Below are 25,606 nucleotides of genomic sequence, written 5' to 3'. Positions count from 1 at the left end.
GCTGCATACAAGTTGTCCCGTTTTTCTTGCTGCGTTGTTAAAGTACTGTAGACATCAGTGCTTTAACGCCGTAACTGTGAATCCTTCCAGAGACGCATTATCACATACCGTGTACTTAAGGAACGTTTTAAAGCCAAGAAGTAATAGAATCATCTTCCTGCATGGAAGAGGCTTCTGCCCATGGGTTGTTTCCCTTCTCTGAAGTGCTTTTGAACTCCGAAGGGGTTTGGATTGGGGATTACTTACATAGATTTGACTAGTCGAACATCTCTAACCCAGATTCTAAAACATAAATACTTCCAGGGATGTCAGATGCGTGGGTTAGAATACCTAACCAGTGCTTAGATTGTTGGAAACAGTTTTAATGGGGAGGTAGTGAGCCCATTTCCTTTGCTTTGTCTAGCAAATCAGTTTCCAAGTGATGAAGAGGCAGGGAAGCCTTGGTAAGCTTGCTGGCTAGTTTGATATCAACTTGACCCAGGCTAGAATCATTTCGAAAGAAGGAGCCTCACCTGAGAACCTCACTAGATTAGTAATTGATATGGGAGGGCCCCATTCACTGTGGGAGGTATAATAACTGGACCAGTAGTCCTGGGTGCTATAAAAACTCAGATAAGACTATGAAGAGCAAGTCAGAAACCAGTGCTCCTCCATGGCCTCTGCTGCAGTTCCTGCCTCCAGGTTCCTGCTTGAGTTCCTGCCCTGATTCCTCTAAATGATGCACTAGGAACTATAAGCTAGAATAAACCCATTCCTCCCCTCTGTTGCTTTTGATCATGGTGTTTATCACAGCCATAGAAACCAAGCTGAGACTTTGAGATGCAGCATTCTTATATTCTCAGTTTCTGTATTTGCTGGAAAACTTGGTATCTAGAACACATGGATTGTCTGACCACACCCTGAACGATTATTGGTTGTTTTGCTTATTCTTTATGTAAGGAGAAGCCATGATGTACCTGTGGATTTTGACCATCATGCTATTTTTCTATCTCACAGGAGCTATGTAGGATTTGTTAGAGGAAGGAGCTGCTTGTTGGTTCCCAGCCACCCAGCTAACTTAGACCCGAAAATAAGCACACAGAAGCTGTATTAATTAAATCACTGCTTGGCCCATTAGCTCTAGCTTCTTATTGGCTAACTCTTATATTAATTTAACTCATTTCTGTTAATCTCTATATCACCACGTGGCTGTGGCTTACTGGGTAAAGTTTCCAACATCTGTCTCCGGCAGGTCCATGGCTTCTCTCTGACTCTGTCCTTCTTTCTCCCAGCATGCAGCCTAACTCTCCCTGCCTAGTTCTGTTCTTCCCTGTCATAGGCTCAAAGCAATTCTTTATTCATTAACCAATAAAAGCATCACATAGACAGAAGGATCTCCCATACAAATTTGTTGTTATGAAAATGCAAACAATTAAAAATTTTTTCCTGAAGTATAAATTGAATCAAAGTAAAAATCCCTGGAAGACCAATTTGAAACTGAGTTGTTAACCATGAAAGTCCTGAAGCATCATTTATAACTATAATGATGATAATAGTGCCATCCAGCCTGGTGACTGGCATCTGATCCAATAATCTGCTTAAGAATCATGAATCAGATATTCATTCTGTGGGAGACACTCTTATTAAGCGGTGCTTATACCAGACACTGCTATCCAGAACATTTGCAATTCTTTTTTGCCAACATGTCAGCACTCACTGTGTGCTTGGCTGCTGTATAAGTAAGAATGCCCAAGGCTTGCCTCTTCCTCCCCATGAGTGCATGAGCTCTGCTAAGTCAGTAGTGTCAGCTGGCTTGCTTTCAGGTACATAACTATGGTGTCTGCAGAATGGTGGTGACGTAGAAAATGGCTTATTATAGTCAGAGCTCAGAGAATGGATTGTGTGTGAAGAAGGTGATCATGGAACAGAAAAATGTGCCAGAAGGCTCATAGGAAAGGAAGATAGACTGTCCACACTTAGAAGAGTAACCGCATGGTCGATGGCACTATCAAAGAATTAAGTGAATATATGGTTGGGGGACTGATCAGACGACTCTGAGAGGGAATTAAGGACAAAAGAATTGGGAAGCTAAGATTGTTGACCAGAAATACGTTGGAGCTTATGTCATAAATTGAGGTGTTAGAAGAAAATATGGCGAGGTAGTTAGAGAACCCAGGGGCTCAGGAAAGATAAACCAGCATTGTGTGGGCTGGGGAAGAGAATGGGTAAATAAACCTTGAGAACATCTCCCTTATGCAGTTTCTTCAGTAGTGACTAAATTATGGCTTTCTCCTCAAAGAGGCATTGACACACAGTGACAGTAATTAGAAGGTCTTTACAGAGAGCATTTCTGTTAGAATGGGCATTGACCCATGGAAGAGACACATTTTAAACTTAATTTTATTTGCCTGCACTTATGTGTATACACCAGGAACATGCCTGGTACCTACAGTGGCCAATGGATCCGATCCCGAGACTGGAGTGACAGACAGTTGTAAGCCACCATGGGGGTGCTGAATCAAATGGGGAGCTCATAATTACTGAACTGCCTCTCTAGCCCCAGAAGAGACTATTTTGAGTGAAACTTGTAGTATGAATCCAATGCCTGGAGAGGCAGTGGGTCCCTAACAGCTCTTTCCTAATGTGAGTTGGGAGAGACAGGTTCTGTCAGGAACAAACATGGCAGCCGGTTAGCAGCAAGAGTTGGGTGAGCTTTGACACAGGAGTAGGAACTCGAGTGTCTGAGCCTTCCAGGTTTTCTGGAGAGTGAAACCACATGACTGTATTGGAAAACTCATGCCTCCTAAGTGAGAGGCAGTGGATCCAACCATAGTTCTAAATTCTGCCTTTATATCTGCTTCACTTGAGATGCTTGTCTATACCCAGCTCTGAGCCTATATCCCAAATCCACCAAACTGGAGCTTCTAACTTCTAACTTGAAGAGCCGGATATCAGTATCATGTAATCCTGGGTGGTTCTGTGTGTAGCCAGAGGGACAAAAGTGGTGATTGAGAGTGGAGGGTGGCAAAATCTAGGTAGGTGCCAGGTACTGAATATTCTCAGCTTTCCAAACCACGTGGTCTCTACTGTGACCACTCAGCAGGGTCTTTGGAGCATAGGTGCTACCTACAGAAGAAATGAACCAAGCTGGAGCCCAATGTCTACAAACACACACACACACACACACACACGTTTCAATTTGTGTCATATCCAAAACATTTGAAAATATAAAGACAAACTTTAAAGTATAAAAAACAGGCATACATTAGGCCCGCAGATAGGAGAGGACCTTCCCCTGTATTGGAGTCAGTTGGGATGGCACAGTGCAGGCTGGCATTACTGAGTGGGTCGTGAGAGCCACCTGTCTTCATGCCCATTTTGAGTGCCCAGGAGTGACCACACAGAGGATGTTTGAATGAACCATTGTGTAGAAGCTGCTACTTTCTCCTATTGCTGCTAATGGCTACTCATCTGAGCAACAACTGTGACATAAATGAATGTTTTTTTTTTCCTCTGTGCCCACTATGGCTTTGTTGTCAAGAATGACTTTTTCTTGCAAATAAATGTTCTCTATGGAAAATAGAGAGTGGTGGCACTAAGGCCTGGCTGCCCCCTCCACTCCATCACATCACCATCTCCTTTCAGGTTTCCCTGCTTGTTGCCCACTGAGGACCCCATTGAGGACCTAAGAGTCAATGGACTGCTCTGTTGTCACCTTGCCCTGTCCTTGTGGTTGGTTGTTACAGGCTATTTAAGAAATGATAAAGCTGAAAAGGTGTTTTCACTGATACCTGCCATGCTTTTGAATCAGCTGCACATTTCATGCCTTCCTGTTATTTGATTTGTATACTGTTATGAGGGGTGAGCAGACCCATCTACTTCCTGTGATGGGTGAGCAGACCTCATCTTCTTCCTATGATGGTGTAAACAGATCTATCTACTTCCTCTGATAGGCGAGCAGACCCATCTACTTCCTATGATGGGGTGAACGGACCCATCTACCTTCTAATTTCTGCCCTTAGCATTGGCCGTCTACAGGAAATGCTTCCACTCGGTGGTCTGAAGGATCATCATAGTTATGTTTTAGCTCTTACTAGAGACTGTGGGGTGAAATCTACATAGGACATTATAGCCTTGTTTTATTTTGTTTTCCTTATTGTCACTGAAGAGGCCTCTCTCACAAAATAGCAAGGAACTACTTTGTACACCTTAGAAGACAGAGGCACAAGAAACATCGCTCAGTCTTAGACCATTTGTTTGTTGGCTTTTGACTTGTGTGTGGAGTTCTATCCACAGCACTACAGATAGCAAACACAATCATTACAATGTTAGCAGATAAGATTTGAAGCTCTTTCCTGTTTCAATCATATTTCACATCAGTTTTCCAACTGGTTTTTAAACTTTGAGGTTTGTGATTTAAATTCCAGGGACTTTTTTTCCCTCCTCCTTACTGGTCTTTCATTGAGGATTGCTATCTCTGAACCACCGTTGACATATTGACACTAGGAATGTGAGATTGTTGACTCTCATCTGCGATTGTCAATGCTTTTAATAAAGCTTCTGATGTTTTCCACACACAGCACAGTAAAGGCCCAGGATTGTTGAATTAGTTTTTCTTCCTTTTCAGAAGCACTCACCATCTTAGGCCTGTAGCATCAGCCTGCTCTGCAAGCCCATACGCGGTATGACCCAGAGGATTCTGTGTCTTAAGTAAAGGAACAGACGAGGGAGCAAGGCAAAGTTGTAGGCACAGTGTAGAGCTGAAGAGTTCTTGATGATGGCAAAAGCCAAAGGATGTTAGGGAAATGACCGAGGAGCATAGAAGTCAGAAACCACCTTAAGACGCATCCTGGCTACTGGATCTCAACTTTAACCATGCCTTGGAAATAAGGCAAGCTTGTTAGAGCCCCACAAAAAAAAAAAAAAAAAAAAAAAAACCAATTACATCTGAGACGCTGGGGAGGACATAAGCATCAGTCATCCTCATCCGTAGCAAGGGGTGGGTACCATGACATATCCAACTCCCTGCTTGGCCTTAGGAAGCCCTGGGCAGGCTTTGGAGCCAGGGTCCCTAGACACATCTTCTCTCCTTCCTCACTCCATTAGCTTCATATGTGATCTCCCTCCAGTCCTGCTTTAGACGGCTCTAATGTGCCTGGAGCACCCAAGCCTGTGGCCCACATACCCTCTTTCCTCTTTGAGGCACCAGCTTCTTCCCATTACTCTCCTCATGTCTCCAAGCCACCTTCGCCTTAGGATCCTGAACACTGGAATTCTCATTCCTCCCTCAGCCTGCCCATTCTTGACGACTCCTCACTCTATGGAAGGTGCATCTGCTCCAGAACTGAAGCTGATCTCTGGAAGTCTCTTCTGTTCTTTCCATCCTGCCTCTCAGCTTGTGTAATCCAGTCCATCCTCTCCCTGCATCCCAGCTTTCCTTGGGGGTTCATCATTTGATTGGGGTGGTTTCAGTAGCCTCTCATACCTCCATGGGAGGGATGGTCTTGGGCTCATTGGTCTTCATCTTCCATCTCTTTGGGGACCTCTTTCTGAGTCACGTTTGGCCATCTGTTGCTACGTAATGGAATCACATGTTCTGCTCATTTACCTTTCATGTTTCAGGCCAGTTCCTTTAGTCCCTTTGTGTTCGTGTGCCTGTACTTAGCCTTGCCGTCCACAAATGACACCATTGCCTGTCTGTTCAGTGCTTCTCTTCGTACTTTGTGCAAACCTAAGCTGACAAGCAAGGAGGGTACTCCGTTCCAAATGTTTGTCATTGCAGAGTAAACTTAATGACCCCGGTGTTGTCCCTACCCTAGCAGCAAAGAGTCTAAGAGTGGTGTCTCCTTCTAGAGGACGTAGACTAAATGATCAACAGATATACACAAAACCCACCTTACCATCAGCATGCCCCTTATAAGGTATCCTGGCTGCCTCCAACCTGCCCCTGACTTCAGTGGCCATTTCTCTTTCTTCACTGACTCAGTTCCTAACTTCACCATGGACCACTTTGACCCTTGCTTGTTAGTTTATATACCTTTAAGTTATTCTGTCGGTGTCTCTGTGTGTGAGGTTAAAGGACAGCCTTGTAAAGTTAGTTCTCTCCTTCTGCCTTTACATGGGCTCTTGAGATAGATCTAGGTCACCAGCCTGTGCAGAGAGCACCTTTACCCAATGCCATCTTGCTGACCCTTAATTTAGTGTTTTCATCTTAAACTTCTTGGTTGTTATGACCCTGATGACTTTGAATGTGGTTCTGACTTCCCTCCTGAGGGTCTGTCCCAGTCTGTATTATAACCTAGTCCTCATTTTCCTTCATTTTCTTTTGACATTATTTTGGTCATAGCTCTCTTAGTGCCCACCAGGCCATCATTGTCATGTTCCCTCAACTGCCCCTAGGTGGCCCAGAAGTCAGCCACTCAGAACCTGATAATCTAGTTTGTGGTATCTTGGCCCCTTATCCTCTCCTCTTATCTTTCTGCTGTGGCCTGCCAGTTGCCCAGTTAGCTACTTCTTAGACTCCCTACCAGTAATGAAGCCAGAAGAAGGTATGCTGAAACTTAAACCGGCCTCTTTCAGCGTCATCCCACACAGCATGCCATGTTCTGACATCATGCTCTTCAAGCCCTTGTCAGTTTTGAGAATCCACGTGAAGAAGTGAAGTCTTGTGTTCTTCTTGTAGCAAGTTTATTCAAGAAGTTCCCATCTGGAGACAAATACTAAGAGAATTTGACTTAACAGCAGAGAAGAGAAGCAAGAGTGTCAGATATTACCTGGGCTCACATGAAACCGATTCTCTGCACACAGGGAGCATCACATTGTGTGTTCTCTTGCATACCCCATACAGAGACTGAAATGGTCACAGCATTGGCAGCCTGGGCTGTTCAAAATGGCTGTTCAAAAGGGAAGCTTTCAGTTTTGTTTGGTTTTCTCTAAAAAGGAGTTTGGTGTAAGTACAGGGAAAGGAGGCCAGAGATGTTTCTGACCTTGGGAGAAAATACCAAACCAGTTTATAAAATCATCTAGGAGGAATGGTGGGGATGGACAGCTCCTCAAAAAAAGAGAAAGAGAGAGACAATTAGTTAAACAGTGACTGAGAGGTCTCAATGAAAAGAAGGGAAAAGAGAATGCATGTGTTCTATCAGACTTGCACACTGCCTTGTTTTGAAACCCAGATACAGCCCACTTAGATACCAGAGCTTCCGCTCTCCATCTCTGCCGTCCATGCAAGGGGACTGACGACGAAGGTGACTTGAGGGGCCCTTGTAAGATTCTGGGAGAGACATTTTCCAGGCCATCCTGGTTACAAGTGGGTCATGTGGCATGTTCTACATGTTTACTTTTTAAACGCTTAGAGAATCCACAGGTGGCCATGTGACTGAGATGTTTGTTTTAACAGGCTGAAAAGCAGGAGGTCACTTAGACATGTGCTCTGATGCAATAGGAAAATACCTAATTACTCCATTTGGGGCTCAGCTTTTGGTGTCAGTTAAAACTGCTGAAAGCAAAGCTCAATAATTCCTGACAAGTAGCTCTCCTCATGTTGTCTGTAGCTATATCTTCATTGTATGTGCAACCCATGAGGCTCAGGCTCAGAACTTAGTAAAAGATTTCTTTTTAAAAGCTTCTGTCATATGCAGTTGTAGTATGCATCTAGAAAGGCTCTGAGAACCCCAGATCTATTGCAGCATGCTCCCAAAACTGACTAGCAGCATTCTCTGCCTTCCTATAGAATTCGCTGGGAAGTCAGGTTCTGAAAAGCAGACAGCTGGTTGGTGCACCACACTGCTTCATTGTCATGCATCAGGATACAGGCTAGAATTGCTGCTCATCTGTCTTCAGTAGCAGGTAGAAGGAGCAGGACATCTTGTTGGAAAGCTGTTTGCTTGATTTTCAGTCAAGGGGGCACTGACCGATGTGTTAGGAACACAGACTCTAAAATGGAGTAACTAGCATTTTTTTTCTCTGCAAAGGTCCAGGTGGTAAATACGCTGTGGTTTGCGGGATTTGCATTCTCTGTTGTGACGACTCAGCTCTGCTTTTGGAGCATGAAAAGCACTCACAAATGAATGGGTGTAACTGTGTTTCAATAAAACTATATTGACTTGACTGTATGTGTTAGAGAATCTGAACCTATGTTTGGGGTTATGTGTGTGTAGGCCGTAGGCAGACCTCAGAAGTCATCCCTCGTGAATCATTTATCTTTTTGAGACCCTTCTCTTTCGTTAGCTTGGAGACTGAGGGTCAAGCTAGCCTATCTGGCCAGAAAGCCCCAGGAATCCACTTATTTCCACCTCTCCAGAGCCAGGATTATAAGCAGATGCCATCATGTTTGGTCTCTTACAAGGGTTTTGGGGAATTGAACTCAGGTCCTCATGGTTCCATGGCAGTCACTTTGCCAACTGAACAATTTCCCCAGCCCTCAGCGAAACCTGTTTATAAGGACAGGAGGTAGCCTGGATAGGCCCATGAACCATAACTTACCAATGTTTGTTCTACATTCCAGAGAATATGCCATTGGCTGAATAACTGACTTCAGAGGAAGAATATTGGGGACATTCAGATAACTCTGTTGAAGTGTTTATTTTTTTTCATAGCCAGAGTTCTACTGTATGTGTGTATAATTAGTTTGTTGTCAGAAATAAAGAGTGCTGTTTCCTTTCGGGGGGCGGGGAGGCTCAATCCACATAGCATTATTTAATTACCTTTACCTCCTTCTTTCCCCAAATCATTTGAAGTAGCTTATAACAAAGGTATATATATATGTAGGACTGGGTAGAACTTGGCGGAAAAATGTACGTTTAACTTGCTTGAAGCTCTAGTGCCCCCCAAAATAAAAGAAGAAGAAAATTAAAGGGCATGTGCGATTTGGGGCTATCCAATCTTGCCATTTCTTCCCCCACCTGCTAGCTCAAGCTGGTAACAGGCCATTTCTGAGACTGTTCAGCCTTGGGGCACTTCCTAAGTTGATTTTTGGCATCTTATCTTGACAAGCATAATTTCCTTTTGGGAAAAAAAAATGCCCTAGTGTGTTACATCAAGTCTCCCACTGAAGGAAGTGTTAGTATTCGTCATTTTTCTTTTGACTGAAGTAGAGCCAAGAACCATTCCACCAGCTAAGTGGGTGTAAAGGAAGGAAAGGGAAAATCATAAGCTAATGAAAAGTCTGGTGGACGAGTGTTCAGATATACTCTGAGGGTCACAGAACTAGCATTTCATTAGCCAAGGGAACTGTTTTCTGTTTCCTCAAAGACACACCTCTGCTCTGTAGGCAAAGAGAAAAGGGGGTTATATCACGTCAGGGAGGTAGTTGCAAGCACTGCTTGTGAAGATGGAAGAGGCGGGACTTTTGCAGGAAAAGATAGCCATCAGTAGGCGTCAGAATGTGACCCAACAAAGCCAATTGATCGGAAACACTTCCCCATGGAATTGTTCCCCTCAAGATAGTTTTCCTACAGACCTGTTCCCTACTTCACAACTATGACTGTGTATAAGTGACTTTCATATGCAACCTTAATTATGATCAGCTCGAAGTCAGATCCCTGGCAATCAGGAGGTATGTGGTGGACATACTCAAGAAGACTTGGGTAGGTAGCAAATGTTTCCATAGGTCTCATGGATATTTGCCAAGGATTCATTCCAACAGAAGCAGCCCAGTTACATGTTAGTCGGATATCACAGGCATTATGGGCCACTTGCATGACAGAAGTGTAAGACATAATAGAGGTTGATTCCATGCTGAACAAGAGATAAATATAATGATTTCTGCAAAAAGAAGAGAAAGTATTCTGTGTCTAGTCTGAAAACACTTAATCAATTCTGTACATTTAGAATACGACTCACCTAAATGGAGGAGAAAACATCTCCAGAGTGCCCTTCTCAAACTGGGATCCTCATTCACTCCTGGTACAGTGGAAAACTGGAAGGAACAGTATTGTGATAGGGTACAGGCTGACCATATCAAGGCCCTAAGTATGTATATAATTTGATCCTGAAATTAGACATGCACATTTATTTCTTAAAATAATCCAAACTTTCAGACTTATAGAAATGTTTGTATAGAAATTGCCATTGAATCAAAACTTGGTGTGTAATCTGTATACACATTCAGTCCCAGCACTCAGGGGGCTAGAGCAGTGGGAGAGCAAGTTCTAGGCTAGCCTTGGGTATGTAGGGATGCCCTGTCTCAAAATAAATAAATAAACAAAAAGAAATGATTTGCAGGAAACATTTGGATTCCTAAAGCTTTGGAGTTGCAGAGCTCCTTGCAAGTGAATGGGAGTCTTTATACACAAATACAGAAGTTTGACAAGGATGAAATATGAAATGAAAAGCAAATGTCACAACCATCTAGGACAGCCTCCAACCTTCGATAGTAATAACTCCATATGTGCATTGTGTTGTATGCACACATTTGTGCACAAAACTGACATGGAACCATATAGGCATGCAGTGGCTAACAAAGAAGCTTCCTTGCAGGTAGAGTGTGATGGGAGCCTGGGGAGCAGGCTCGAGGTCTTGAGTAAAGTCCGGGTTTAGCTTGAGAAGAGCCCCTCGTTCTAAGTCAAGGGTCTATCTTTTCCTAGCTGCCTGTGAGGCCTGTGACAGCTCATGCTTCTCTGCCTCCAGTACATCACTGATTCATTGTGCCATTATTGTTGGATACATACTGTGTACAGAATGCACCATGCCGGTCCCTGGGGCTGTAGGACAGTTTCATAATGAAGGTCCGCCAACAACTGCAGGCTCAAGCAGGCAGACTCAAGATGTGCCAGGCAGCTTGGTTCAGCAGCAGTGCCACTCAGTAGATTCTGGTGCTTGAGGGTCAGTTGGGAGCTTGAAAACTGAGCTGAAAGGACCCCAAATGGGTGCTGAGGTTTCTTTCTCCTCACTCTGGTTTCTAGGTGTGTACTTGGAAATAGTTTGTGATGGTAATTAGCTTCAATTACAAAACCTTCTAGGACAGTGGGTCTCGACCTATGGGTTGTGACCCCTTTAGCAAAACTCTTCTACCTCCAAAATTATTTACATTACTATTCATAGCAGCAGCAAAATTATAGTTATGAAGTAGCAACAAAAATATCTTTATGGTTGGAGGTCATCACAGTGTGAGAAACTTTATTAAAGGTCACAACATTAGGAAGGTCGAGACCACTGTTCTAGGAAGAGGCAGCCTGCCTGCTACATTACAGTTGACATATATAAGTATCAGTTGACTGGTATCCATTTGCAAAAAGTAATAGTCTTTTTATTGATAAAAATGCACACACACATACATGCATTTTTTGCTACCTGTCAACTCAAGTATTTGTGGTTTTTCTTCCACAGAAAAAGCAAAGGACGAAAGATCTGTCTCGGGTGTTTCACTCCTACAATCCATACGACCACAAGGTAAGAGAAGCGTGTGATTACTGTGTTTGTGATTAGAGTGTCTGCCGACAATCCCTCTTCCAGAAAATGTAGCTGAGGGCATGGCTGTGATGCCTCCCGGACCTGGATCTTTCTAAATGGATAGCACAGTTTTCACTGGTTTGTGACGATTTTGAAATGCTTGACCAGGTACATTTATATTCCTATTTTAAAATGCCTTCTAAATTAAACAAAATTTCTATTTCTGAACTGAATTGCTTACATTTTTTTTTCAAATTAGAATGTAGTTACAGGGTTCTAGAGTTGTTGCTCTGTGGAAGAGCCCTTACCCAGCACGCAAGAAGCCCTGGGGGTCACTTCCCAGCACTACCCCAAACCAAGTCCAGCCTTCACTCTCAGTGAAGTATCAGATCCTGCAGAGATAGTTCGAGTGTTCTCTTGAGATGGAAGTGGCGGTTACTGTTTTAGTTTATTGATGTTCTCTTTTGAAATACTGTGGTGAGTGAGGCAGGCTTTGGAATGGCTAGAGACAATTGAAACGTTTACTTTCAAATCTTGATTCTTCATTGTTCTGATACGTACCATGTATCAAAGAAGCAGCACAGGGCCTGATATCTGAAATGCCCTTTTCAAGACTAGCAAGACAGAGGCCCAACATGCAAGGGCTGCTGTGCTCCCTTCTGCTGCTCGGGAAAGACCCAGAGCCGTTCCTGTTCAGTTTGTGCCCAGACTTTCCCCTGCATTTGAAGAACTTCGGGTATATTTTCACCTTGAAGCATTTCAACCCCATCTTTGTAAAAGGAAAGGTCTCCTGTAAAAAGTGCAAACATCAAGGGTTGGGGAGATGCCTTGGTGGTTAAGAGCATTGATCACTCTTCTAGAGGACTCTGGTTCAATTCCCAGTACCTACACAGTGGCTCACAACTATCTGTATCTCCTACCCCAAGTCATTCAGAGCCCTCATCTGGCCTCCTCTTGCACTGCACACAAGTGGTGCACAAACATACATGCAGTCAGAATACTCAGACACATAAAATAAAAAATATATTTTTAAGTTCAAAAATCATGTGTTTGGGGCCAATATTAGAACTCCTAATGTTCTATATCTTCATAGAGCAACACATCACAGGTTTTCTGAGGCTTGTATGAAAAATCTGTAGATGAAATGTTCCAATAAATCTGTTAATTTGAGGTGATTTCAAAAGGAAACAAAGAAACAAATCACGCAGTTAAAATGCTACTATAAATCTCAGTCTTTATCTATGAACTTGTAGGCAGACGCAGCGCGGTGTGAAGTTATTCATCCTGCCAAAATAACTAATGTAAAAAAACCTGATTCCTCAGTTGAGAACAGAGAGATGTCTAGACTCAAGAGACAAAACGAGTGTGCTAGCAGTTGATGGAACCTCAAAGAACATAGAATTTCTAGTGTGTAACAAGGGGCTAATTGACTTTAGCACCAGCACATTTTAAGGAAAGTGTTTATGCTTTGTGGAGATGTGTGACCCCCAAAACTATTATTTCAGAGGAATGTTTTCCGGCCTCAGTCAGTTACTTTGCAGAAAGGACGGGTTGGTTTAAAAGAGACTGGGAGCCAGTAACATCTGGAAGTGCAGTGGGAAGGTGATATAATAGTTGTGTGACAGCTGTGGCCCAAGACGGCCAGACTGCTGTGGGGAGTGTTGCCCCCTCCATGAGGCCGTTTAACTAGCGCACATGCACTAATGACTGAAGTTAGCATTTAAGAACAACAAATTTTCAAAAGCTTTGCAAATCAAAGGTTTCCCTTGAGTTGTCTGAATTTTTGCAACTTCTATCATTTTTAAAATTCACAGATGAGGGAAATTCCTTTATTCTTTTATTAAAACTCTTAATGGAGCCTAGCCATCTGTAGCTCCTACTGACTTCCTTTTCATATCCTTTGTGGCGTTGTATCAAAGTCACCTCAGATGATTTTGGCTTCATCTTGTGAGGACTTCATTCCCCTACAAATTAGTCGTTGCAATGAAGAATTGACTAGAAATGCTAGAAGGAATTCCTTTTGATCTCTGTTCTCAGATTAGTAATAAATTATTATAAGGAGCTAGCCTGCTAGAGGAATGATTTTAAGCCCATAAAAGTTGGTCTGTTGGCATTCTCTTTTATTGCATATGTTTGTAGAGAAGGGCAAGGGTGTTGGAGGCAGCTCCAGCCCTTTAGTAACCTCCTCTAAGACTCTAAGGTCTGTGCTGGCAAATTTTAATGACACTCTATTTCCTTCATCGTTGATTGTAATGTACACAGACTAGAAACATAGGAAGACATGATCATGTACTGTCTTCTCAACCTGAGAGTGTGTTTCTCCCCCTACTATAAATAGATAATAGGGACTTGTGTTTCACACTACTTTGTCATTTTAATTATCCAATTACAGGCAGACAAATCAGTTTTCTAGGTAGATAGCTTTGAGTGTAAAATGTTTTTACAAGATATGATTAAAGTTGATTCAAATATCTCATGCTCAATGAGATTTCTGGAGTGATCCTTAGAAAAATATACATGTGTATTGTAAATGAAACCTTACACAGAATAAAACATAGCTTGTCTAGAAACTGCTTTTAAAAACTTCCAAGGAGAGGATACAGTGCATGAAGTCAGCTAGACCATGTGTTGACAATTATGGAACCTGAGTGACGGCTTTGTGGGGGTTTGTTCTTCTGTGTATTTTTCTATATGATTGAAACTTTCCAGAATACTCGAGAAGGGAGACTAAGATAAACGTCGGCCAGGTCGTGAGAGTGAGTGTGCTCATGTTCTTCTCTCTCTGGCTGTGCTTTCACTGTTCATTTTCCCTTGACGTCCCTGTGTGCCGAAGAAGAAAAACTCAGCGTTTCAGTGGGTTCGTTATGCTGAGTGAGCGCAGAAGAGAAGCTGCCGTGCCTCAGCTGGCGTCATTTCCTGGGATTTCATCCCAAATTACAGAGGGTCAGGGAAATGATAGCCTTGCCTACTGGTAAGTGCTAAAACAGTTGTCATTACAAAGAGTAGTTAGTGTTCCAGCCTCGTCTCTGTGAGTCAGGTGTGTTTGCTCTTCTGTCACTCTTGCCCCTGCCCCACAGCCGGGCTGCTCCTGCCTCAGCCCAGACGTAGGAAAGTCACCAGGTTAAACAAACATGCTGTTTCAGTGAGGCCGAGCTCGTTTCTTAATCACACCCTAAAGCTTTTGTGTAGGTGGTAAATGGTCTCTCAGTTTTCTCTTAAATGCTATTGCAAAAGCAAACAAAGCTGAACAGCAATGTGTGTACCTAAATAGATGTTGGGAAACATTTCTCAACTTGAAACTGACTGGGGACCTGGAGAACTTTCATTTTGGACCATTGTTTCTCCCTTTTAAAGAGATCATTGTCAAGGATTTTTACAGTAATAACTCTTTAAAAGACCATTTAAACAGTTTTGACCAACACATACTCTCTTTATCTGTTCTAAAAGGAATATCAGGAAAGGCAGCCCCAAAATAGCAAAGAATCTGATCATATTTTATCCGTTTTTGCCCTCTGCTATTTTGATAACTAAAGCTTCTGGTTTCTGAAAACAGCATACTAACTGCCAGGAGAGATTTCCCACCTGCGGGCCTTCCAGGGCATGTAGTGTCAATCCAGAATTGAGTTTTCCCTTTCTGGAAGTCACAGGTAAGTTAGTCAGGCTATAATTAGAATATTCCTACTAAATGCATGCCAATTAACATGTGCAGTGTATCTTTATCCTGAAAAAAATATTATGCACATAAAAGATGCATCTCTCTTTTTCTTTCTCTTTGCCTTTCTCTTTCTTGTTAGATTTTATCGGAATTTATGTCTTCAAGGGAAATCTAGGTTTATTAGTTAAACACAGATGTTTATAATCTGCTAATGTAAAAAAGTCATGATAAAATATGAAACCACTTTGAAGGAAAAAGTTAGAAAACTCGGTGCAGATCTGTAGCAGCTTTGAACATCTGCAGAGTTGAGTAAATTCTAAACCAGTTAATCTGAGTGGATTAATCTGTCCCCACTAAGGTATCTGTAATGTGTTGTTGCTGTAGCACTCTCTAGGTTTTGTGAGGCACATCTATCTATTAGCAGATAGCTGTGGTAGAGGTTTTCTATAGATATAGACATAAGCTAATGGGAATGCCTTCAGAAAAGAAAAATCACTGTACATCATCTGCATTTGTTGGAATGGGCTTTTTCTTTGTCTTTTGGTGATGGCTATTATTTTGATATTTATTTCATAAAATTGCAAACAAATTTGTGTATCTCAGAAAATAGCTGCGTGTGAGTGCACTTGACAACTTCAGCTCCAAACAGAAGGAAGATGAGCACGAGCGCTTGTTTATAAATCAGGATCTTGCTTATGCAGTGATCTGGCTAAATCAAAATAGAGCTCAGAATTGGCTGAAGACCCAGTGTGGCTCAGACTGCTCAGAGGACAGTTTAAATCCACCCCCTCTTCCCTCTCCCACACACCACGACCATCTCATTTTACCTTTGGTCCCTCATCCACTATCAGTCCATTCTTTTTTTTTATTTTTTTTCTTTTTCTTTATTTTAAAATTAAAAATTTCCATCTCCTCCCCTCCTCCCTGTGAGAGCTATCAGTCCATTCTTTTGTTTAAATCCACCCTAACCAGTATACATGTCTGCTTGCCCAATCCACAAAGTCAACTCCAACAGCAATTTAGAAAGGCTAGTTACTGCCTTCAGTAATCCAGAGCTCTAGGAAGAAAAGCTAGAGTGGACCATGAAGACTAGCATCTATTAATAGGACCTCTGAAAGTACAGCTGCCCAGGACCATTAATTTAGACCCCAGGACTCAGGACACCTAATGCATTTTAACAACCCCAGGGTTAATCATTAGGATTAGTTTATATCATGAGATACACACTTTGTTTGAAAACAATGAGATGCATGTATTCTATTTTTGGAAACATTGATGCTGTGGCGGGGGTGGGGAGTACTGTCTTAAAGCCTTTTAGGAGTTAGTCATTCTTAGGAAAGGTTTGAGCAGGTGAGATGTTACCATAAAGAATGTTGGGATATGTGTGAGCAGTGGATGAGGAATGCACATGAGAGCATAAGAGCTGAAGTGTGTTGACCAGTGTGGCCCACACCAGTTATTTATAAGTTATTTATAAGTTGGGTACTGTGAAACATATGAACATTTTTTTTAATTAGTGTGTTTTCATCTTAAAGACTGTGAGGGCTGCCAAATATCTCACTCAGTTGATAAAATGGTTGCCATCCAAGTGTAAGGACCTGAGTTCAATTCCCAAAACCCAAGTCAAAGAAAAATAGGTATGGTAGCACACACTTTTAATACCCGTGCTGGGGCTCACTATCAACTATCAACTAGCCTATTTGGTGACCTCTAGACCAGTGAGAGACTAATCCTCAAAAGTAAATAAAGGTGGACAGACCTTGTTGAGTTTTAGTTGACCTCTGACCTCCACAAGTACATACACCCATGTGCACATGTACCTCACCTAGGTGTACCCACATTAATGTGTGTGTGTGTGTGTGTGCACACATATACACATATGGGAAGATTATTTCGGGAGCTCATAAGCTAGCTCACTGGTACAGTTGTCTTCAAGTATGCACAAGGTCCTTAGCTCACTCGTGGTACACTGCCTGCCCGCTTGCCCCCCTTAAAAAAAAAAAGAAAAGAAAGATTACTCCAAGCCTAACATGAGATAATTATAATGATGTATTGGTACATTTTATTTGTGTGTCTATGTATGCATGTTTACATGTGTATGGGCACATGTGTGCACAAACATGTGGAGAGCCAAAGTTGATGAGGCAGGGTCTCTCATTGAACCTGAAGCTGGCCTATTCCAGCTGGTCTGGCCAGCCAATTTACAAACAATCCACAAAGTCTGTATTTCAGGCAGTCAGCACATCTCCCTAGCTTTATATGGGTCCTGGAGAATCTACTATATCCCACACCCTTGCGTGTCAAGTACTATATTCACTGAGCCCAGCCCAAGAGCTTTTAGTTTAATATGTTACTGTATGTGTATATGTTTTTACCTGCATGTATGTCTGTGTAACATGTGCACACAGTGACTGTGGAGGCCAGAAGAGAACATGTGATTCCCCTGGAATCAGAATTACAGGTGGCTGTGAGCCCCGATATGGGTTCTGAGAATTGGATCCAGTCAAGCAACCAGAGCTCTTAACCACTGAGCAGTTTCTCATCACACCCCAAGCATGATTTTTTAAATTATAATATCAAACATAAAAAAATTTATTTCAGTAACCCACACTTCCCAAGACTACCTTAAGAACATGTTTATACAAACATGTCCAGGAATCTTATCTACTAGTGCTTGATGAAGTTTTATACAATAGAGTTATTATATAAAATAATACAATAAAAAAATTAAAATATGAGCTGAAATATTAGCAGTTCTGCTTTGAGCAGAAGTATCCAGGGGAAGTCCTCACCAACAGTCTTGGGCTGTGTATAACTGTCCTTTCTTCCCTAAGAGGTTAGGAATGTTGGTGACGTCAGTTTCATAAATACTTGCATCATACCTTGTAAGCAAATGTATAGTCTCGGCTCAGACGCCCTGTGGTGATGTCCATTAATCAGATGCCATAGAGATGCAGAGCAGCAGAAATCTTGTGCCCAGCTCCTACTGCCTGAGGATTGATGGCTGCCTCCACACTGAAAAAAAGCATTCACTGCTCTGTCAATCCTCACCCCCTCCCCCAGGCTCCAGCATAACACAGCATCAGAGTACTGTGAGCTGTGCTTCCAGAGAGAGATGGGATTTGGATCCCTGCCTGCTGGCCCTACAGAACCTCGAGCTATCTGCTGTCTGGAAATAGCGAATTCAGTTTTTAATTGATCCGGCACTCTATGGTCGCCAGATTTCTCATGGCATGTGCAGATAAAGAAACAAGTTATTGATCTGGTGTGTCGATGCCGTGCTTAAAACAGTTCTGTAGCAGATTGCCCAAGGCCATTTGTGCATGTGACTCTATTTTCCATCTTTGGCAAAGACAAAAGTGCTTTCAAAGTAATTTTACGGATGTTGCTAAATATCAGGAGATTTTGAATAAATGTCTAACTGACAGCATTTCCTTACTGTTACATTGACACACATCCTTATACAAAAGTCACACTCAAGTTGTGGCCTAAGAATATAAGGATGTGAAACCTCAAGAAAATATTAAATTCATCCCCTCAATTCCCCTCTAAAGACAAACAAACAACCTGGCCACAGAATAAAGACCACACAAACAACCCTTTGAATATAAAAACAACTTCCATTTATTAAAATGCCTTCCCTCTGGAGATGGCCTTGTGATTGTCACCACGTCTGCATCCACAGCTCAGCGGTTTCCTGCTTTCACGGTGTCTAATGCCTGCTAACCTAATCCAGAAGCTCTGGCTTTCTTTTAACAACATCACATTTAAGTTGCAGGTCATGTTTCCTTGAGCCTAACTTTGGTATTATTTGTGTATATTGTCCTTTAAATGGAATATTGAAATTGAACATCATGTTTTACATTTGTCCAGTTCATTTGGCCACTGCAGCTGCAGGGATGGGTAGGTACAAGTAGTGCACAGGACAGCGATCGTGATGCTGCTAAAATGCTGCACCCTGAGACCCACAGGTCTACCAGTTAGCCTGAGAATTTACAATGAGAATGAGCACCAAAGAGATCTTTATTATGGCTGTGGGTTATATTAGAACAACCATTAAAGGCCCACTGGTAGTTGGCGTCTCTCTAAGAGCTTTGTATACACATGACTTGTTCAGCATTCACAGTAGTAGGCTCTTGAAAGAGAGTGCTCTTGAGCTAGTGTGATGGCTCAGCAGGGAAAGGCGCTTGCTACACAAGCCCGGCAGCCTGAGTTCAATCCCCAGAACCATTTATACGTGGAGGGAGAGAACTGACTCCAAAACGTTGTCCTTTGACCTCCACATACATTCTGGAGCATGTATGTGGATCACACATACCTGGATTGCACATAACAAGAAGGTTAGACTTCTTGTACCTTGTCCCACTGACGAGAACCTGGAACAGAGAGGTTAAGTAGCTATTGTAGACCACATACCTAGACTTTCTGGAAGCCTTGCTCCGGAGTATATGCCCATTACTTGTGTGGCACAAATAAGTGGAGATTGGCTGTAACCAGCCCTCTAAGAGGTAGTTGATAAACACAACTTACACTCAGGGCTGAGGGAGACCTTTTTCCTTCTCTCTCCTCAACCCCAAATCTCAGTCTACACAGAGGTATAAACAGGAATAAGAGATAGGACAGGTCCCCTAGCCTGATTAATTCAAAATCAGCTTGGGCAGAGGAAATAGGCTTCCGCTGGGTCCTGGAGCTGATGTGCCGCAGAAGGTAGGTGCACAGAACTAGTCAGCGGCTCTTGGCCACTCTTGGCTTGCAGCTCCCATAGTACACTGTCTGACTTCCTCCCTCTGGGACTCCTCCTGGGCCTGTCTCCTGCTGCACACACTAGCTTGCGCTCCGCCCTCATGTTGTGCTGTTTACAGCCACCTGATCTCCAGTTCTAGGGGCTCCAGTGCCCCCTTCGGGTCTCCACAGACACCACACACATGTGCACATCCCTTCCCCCACAGCCAAGACTGTTACACAGAGAAACCCTATCTCAAAAAAATCAATCAATCAATCAATCAATCAAAAAAAATCGGTCAATCAATCGTCGAAAAAAACTGTCAGACCTTCCCTTCATTTCATTTCCTGCCTAGAGGACGTGTCTTTCTCCATGACTGGAGCCCCGAGGTGACAACGGTCAGACACAGCTTATCAGATATTTACTTGTTTATTTAAGAAAACAACTCACTAAGCTCAGTCTCTCACAAAATTTATGGAAACATATTAACATATTAACCTGGAAAATTCTTTTTCCTTTGTTTTTTTTGGTTTTTGGTGGTTTTGGTTTTTGGTTTTTTTTTTGTTTTTTTTTTTTTTTTTTTTTTTAGTTTTTCAAGACAGGGTTTCTCTGTAGCTTTGGAGCCTATCCTGGAACTAGCTCTTGTAGACCAGGCTGGTCTCGAAGTCACAGAGATCCGCCTGCCTCTGCCTCCCGAGTGCTGGGATTAAAGGCGTGCACCACACCGCCCGGCTTGGTTTTTGTTTTTTAAGACAGGGTTTTTTCTGTGTAGCTTTGGAGCCTGTCCTGGAACTCGATCTGTACAGACTGACCTTGAACTTGCAGATGTCACCTGTCTCTGCCTCCTGAGTGCTGTGATTAAAGGCATGCGCAAACACTGTCCAACTGGAAAAAAATATTTTAAGTTGCTTGAAAATATAAGAGAAATTTAAAAGTGCTCATACCATATTTTCAAAAAAGAAGAATTTTAACTACTTCTCCAAGGATGGTACACTGTTTCTTAGAAGTGCAGCTTATCATAAAGTAAAATTAGTGGCTTATTTTTAGCTGGTTGTCTTGTTGAGATTGTGTAAAAATGTCTGCTGGCGACACCCCCATGGTCCACTCTGGAGAAGTAAGGGGCTTGCTGCTGACTTGGTGTGCACTCACTCTTCTGCAGGGAGGCTCTGGAGTGTCCCGTGATTGGTGGTGTCTGGGTTGATCTGTGGGGCAGAGACCTGACTCCTCTTCCACAGCACATCATTAAGTGACTGAAAGGCCCCATTTGTGGGCCACATTAAGTGATTGTTACCTTTGAGGTTAGATTCTGAGTCGCATGAAACCATTGGCAGAATTCTGTCCACAGAGAATTGGTTGGGAATGGGAAGTTTTCCCGTGGGCCAATTTCTCAGTCCCTCTGGGGTCTGTTTGTTTTTACAGTATTAAGAAGACATAATTACAGTAAGCATTTATGGTACTTTTTGAAATATATATTTTAATATTCTTATGGAGAGTGTAAAGGAGAAACAGAGTCTCACTCTGTAGCCCAGCCTGGCCTGGAACTTCTGGCAATCCTCCTGCCTTAGCACCACAAGTACTGGGCTTACACTCCCTGCTGGCTCTGTCCTGCAGGCTCCTAGGCCCCTCTCCAAAGGCAACAGTTGTTTCTGGTTTTGTGTGAAAGCTTCTAGAGTTATTTTGCAATATAGATACATGCTTTTTAAAATTTAAACATTAAAGCACTACAAATGCCTATATTTCTTTTTTTTCACTTTACAGAGTATCATGGAGATTGTTTTGATCGTTACATAAAGAATGGTCACATTCTTCTTGCAAAAAATAGCAATATATTCCAGACCAGATGTTGACCATATTTATTTAAGAGTACTCTTATTGATCTATCTTGGAGTGGTTTCTGGTCCTTTAATCTTAGAGTGCTGTACCATAGAATCTTGTAAATATGCCATCCCATGCCTGTACCACCATTACCTACCTGTAAGAAAGCACTAGAGGAATGTCTGGCGGTTAAATGTGTGCATTTTAATCATTGTTGGTATCATCAGGTGCCCACTCTACTCGATTCTCTGTTGTATTTCTAGCAGAGCTAGAGCTTATTTCCTCACACTTGACACACTGTGCCAACTTTTTAAGTCTTTTCTTTTACTCTCGTGAGTGTATTTTCTCAGTTATTATAAATAACCCTAAAAATAAGACTTGGTGTTTGATTGTAGATAGCTACCTCCATGTTACAAGCCTCCTCCTCTTGCACATACTAGCTACGTGGTATTGACAAGATACAAGCTCTTCACCTACATTTCTTCCTCTATAAAATGAGAGCACTGCTCTGTTTCACACTACCATGCTGTCTCTTCCATGTCTCACCATGAAATTATACAGTGCCATGAAAGATAAAAGATGTTGCTTGTTCAATTGGTGCACATCACATCAAGATGAGAGATTCTAACCCAGGGAAAGTGTGTCTTTGATTGCTTGGTCTCCAGTTAGTAGAATTCTTTAGGAAGGGTTAGGTATGGCCTTGTTGAAGAAGGTATGTCACTGGCGGGGGGGGGGGGGGAACACTTTGAGTTTTCAAAAGCCCATGCCATTTCCAGTTAGTTCCCTCTCTGCTTCATGCCTATGGATCAAGATATAAGCTTTTGGCTACTTCTTCTGCACCATATCTGCCTGCCTGCTGCCATACTCCCTGCCATGATGGTCATGGAATTAACCATTTGGAACTGTGAACCACAATCAATATTTTTTTATAGGTTGCCTTGGTCTCGGTGGTATCTCATCCCAACAATAGCAAAGTAACTAAGAATGAATCCATGAAGTTTACATTTATAGGATTCTCAGTAGGATAAAGTACAGTAGCGCACAGTACATAACAGTTGTCTAGTAAATAGCTGTTACTACAATGAACAAGGGTGCTAACCCACCACTGATACTTACTGTACAGTACGTTGTCAATAAATATGATTGCTAGTGCAATAGAGTTATCACAACGTGATTGTGCTCTTGCTCTCATTCTCCCATACCTAGCACAGTGGCAAATGGGAAGTGCTGAGTGAATATGAGTTGCTGGAGAAATTCATCTGTTTCCTCCTACAAAGCTTAAGCAGAGCATTGTAGGACTCTTAGTGGTAGCAGATCCAGCAGCCATGGGCCTTGGGGTTCTGTGGTCTTATTCCCTTCTCTCCCAAGTCTCCTACATGCATTGACCTTTTCACAAAATGCTTGATTTCATTTTATCAGTAAACGAGTCCTCTGGAACTTAGGTTAAACACTTAAGAATCTTTACTCATAAAACCAAAAACCTTATATTGAAAGGGTTTATCGAAATATCGTCTCTGAGAAATTTTCCCCAAAGGTCCCAATGTATTATCCTACACAGTCTGCATGGGATACTAATAAGAATTACACAGGCTTTATATTCTTCTTACTTTTGGGGGTTTACATTTTATTGTAATTTTTACAACAAATGAATTCTTGGACTATTGTTGAATATATTTCTGCTCTAGGAAGGATAAAGTGTTAAAGGCTTCTGCCTTGCAGTACCATGAATTCCTTACTTGGACTTGAGCTTGGAGGAGTTGACGTCTTCTTCCGGGATCACAGGAAGTGGCCTGAAGAGCATCTTCTTTACAACATGGGCTCTGTTCCTTTAAGCCTGGTTTGCATTTCAGACTTTTTCACTGCCATCGGCAATAGACTTCATTTAACTTGATGACATGTATTTCAATATTTCTACATGACATAAGTCTTTCTTTCAATCTTTTACAATTTTAAAAGGAAATAATACTGATGTAGTTACTTTAAAAAGAGTCATAAAATAAAAATGTGGAGTATTTTTATAAACATTAACAAGTAGGACTACATGAGAGAAGATTGGCAAATGTGTGGATGGTACATAAGGTAGTAGCGTGCTGAGGGTCTCGTGGACTCAGCTAACATGAGAATTAGCTGGCATAAACCAACTCTATGACAGCCCAACTCTGAAGTGCACATCGCCAGTGCCTTAATCATAGTGGAGTGTACCGGAGTTGTCTGAACCTGCCCATCCCAGCACAACCAGACCTCTCCCTGGGCTCTGAGGGAAGACTGTAGTTCTCCCCCTTCCCGTGAGTGCCCAATATGGCTGGAGTTCACTCCAGTGAATCACAAAGGTCCATTTACCCCAGATCCATTTGCCAATGTGTGTATCTGATTCCACAATCACTTTTACTTTCTTGGAAAAGATAAGGTCAAAACCTGAAAGTTTGCTTTCAGAATTGAGGTGAAGGTAGTGTCCCTGAGGTGAGGCTTAGGACAGCAGACTCATCCTGCTCCCAAGCTGTCACCAAATGAGTACCCCGAAGGCCAGCAGCCACTGACACTTGAGGTCCAGGGGAGCTGAGCTAGCTCTCTAGACCAACGGTTAATTTACTTGCCCTTTTTTTGTACTGGAGACGTTTGAACCTGGATTTGGCAATTGTAACTCAAATGTGTTCATTTTTACATGGAGCGAAATGTTCTTTATTCTTGAATGAAAGATCTTTTCCAACCTGTGTTTTCATAATAATGTCTGAATCTATGAGATTTGTACTTACAACTTCCCTCAAGGTGGTAAAACACTTACCTAAGTCTGACCTCCTATCTTCTTATACCTTCCTTGCCAAATTAAGCTACTTTTGTTCTCCTCTGCAGCTATGTGAAGAGGATATAGACTCCTCACAGTGGCAAGATACTCCCTGTGTTCCAGGAATTTTTAGCCTTAATAGCTTATTAGAATCCTCTCAGGTGCTTTTCATTGTGTTGATGCTCACTTGGGTCCTACACATGTATATAATGTTGATTTGTTCCTGGATGTTCTAAAAGAAGAATTTATGCAAATTGCTTCATATAAAGTTATCACTTCTTCTTTACTGATCACTCAAGCTTCAGCTTCTCCTACATGTGCACTCCACTCCTTTGCTGACTGCTCTGCACTTGTCCTAAATCTTATCACTTTCCCTAGTCATCCTGCCTCACCCCTGTGTGTGCAGTGCTTCTCTCTGCCCCTCAAGTACAACTGATCACTACTGATACTGTTCAAATGGCAGTCCTGAGTGTATCTATTCAGTCTGATGATGTCACTCTTCCTTTAGTAACTTAATTGCTTTATTCAATGTTTTATTTAGGACTTTATTGTAAATAATCAACGTGTGCTCTTAATAAATGGAGATGCTTTATATTTATAATTGATCAGATTCCTTAACAGACTATCATGGTGGTTTCTGCTTTAAACAAGAGTTGACTCTGAAGTCACAGGCACCAGCATGCCTCACTTGAGAGGCATTTTGATTTGAGTGGTATCTTGGTATTGAGGATCACTCGTTTATAATACAACTATTGGGCTCACCTCCTTGGAGATACCAAAATAACTGTTGCTGATCCTCACTTTGTCAAAAATGAGGAAGAGAGATCTGTGTTCTAGAAAAGCTAATTGAAATTTTACTATTCAATGAAATTGACTTGGGCTGCATATACTTCCCTGAATTGTGCCTGACCCAGTGAAGGTTTTTACCCTAAGATCCGAGAGTGCAGAACCTGTCACCTTGCAGTGGCTGAGGTATGAGGGATAAAGGGTTAGTGTGTTCTCTACAAGAGAAAAAAGGAGACAGAGAGGAGAAATGTTCACAATATTGCACAATAATAATTTCTATATTTAAAAGTTTTACTAACATCTGAATAGTGTGTATTTAATTTGAAATGTCATACACATAGACATAGTAGAAATACTTGGTCATATTGAATCGTTTTGAATTTCCAGTGAGAAATCTACAGAGCAGTATTATCTATATCTAAGATCTCCCTGACATTTGAATTATACATATTTGATTTCAGATGCAATACATATA

At 42.1% G+C, this 25,606-nt stretch overlaps 1 protein-coding gene across 1 annotated transcript in view; it reads left to right on the top strand.

Moving 5' to 3' along the window:
• The window catches only part of Cdkal1 (CDK5 regulatory subunit associated protein 1 like 1), a 511,294-nt gene that overhangs the window by 387,366 nt on the left and 98,322 nt on the right, over positions 1 to 25,606 (top strand). The window contains 2 exon segments of the mRNA XM_038335499.1: positions 11,308 to 11,379; positions 17,534 to 17,559. Of these exon segments, the coding sequence (XP_038191427.1) occupies positions 11,308 to 11,379; positions 17,534 to 17,559 (98 nt within the window).

The sequence above is a fragment of the Arvicola amphibius genome, chromosome 6 (genome assembly GCF_903992535.2).
Source record: "Arvicola amphibius chromosome 6, mArvAmp1.2, whole genome shotgun sequence".
NCBI classification, from domain to species: Eukaryota; Metazoa; Chordata; class Mammalia; order Rodentia; family Cricetidae; genus Arvicola; species Arvicola amphibius.
Note: the sequence above shows the minus strand (reverse complement) of the source record. Positions and strands in the feature narration are given on the sequence as shown.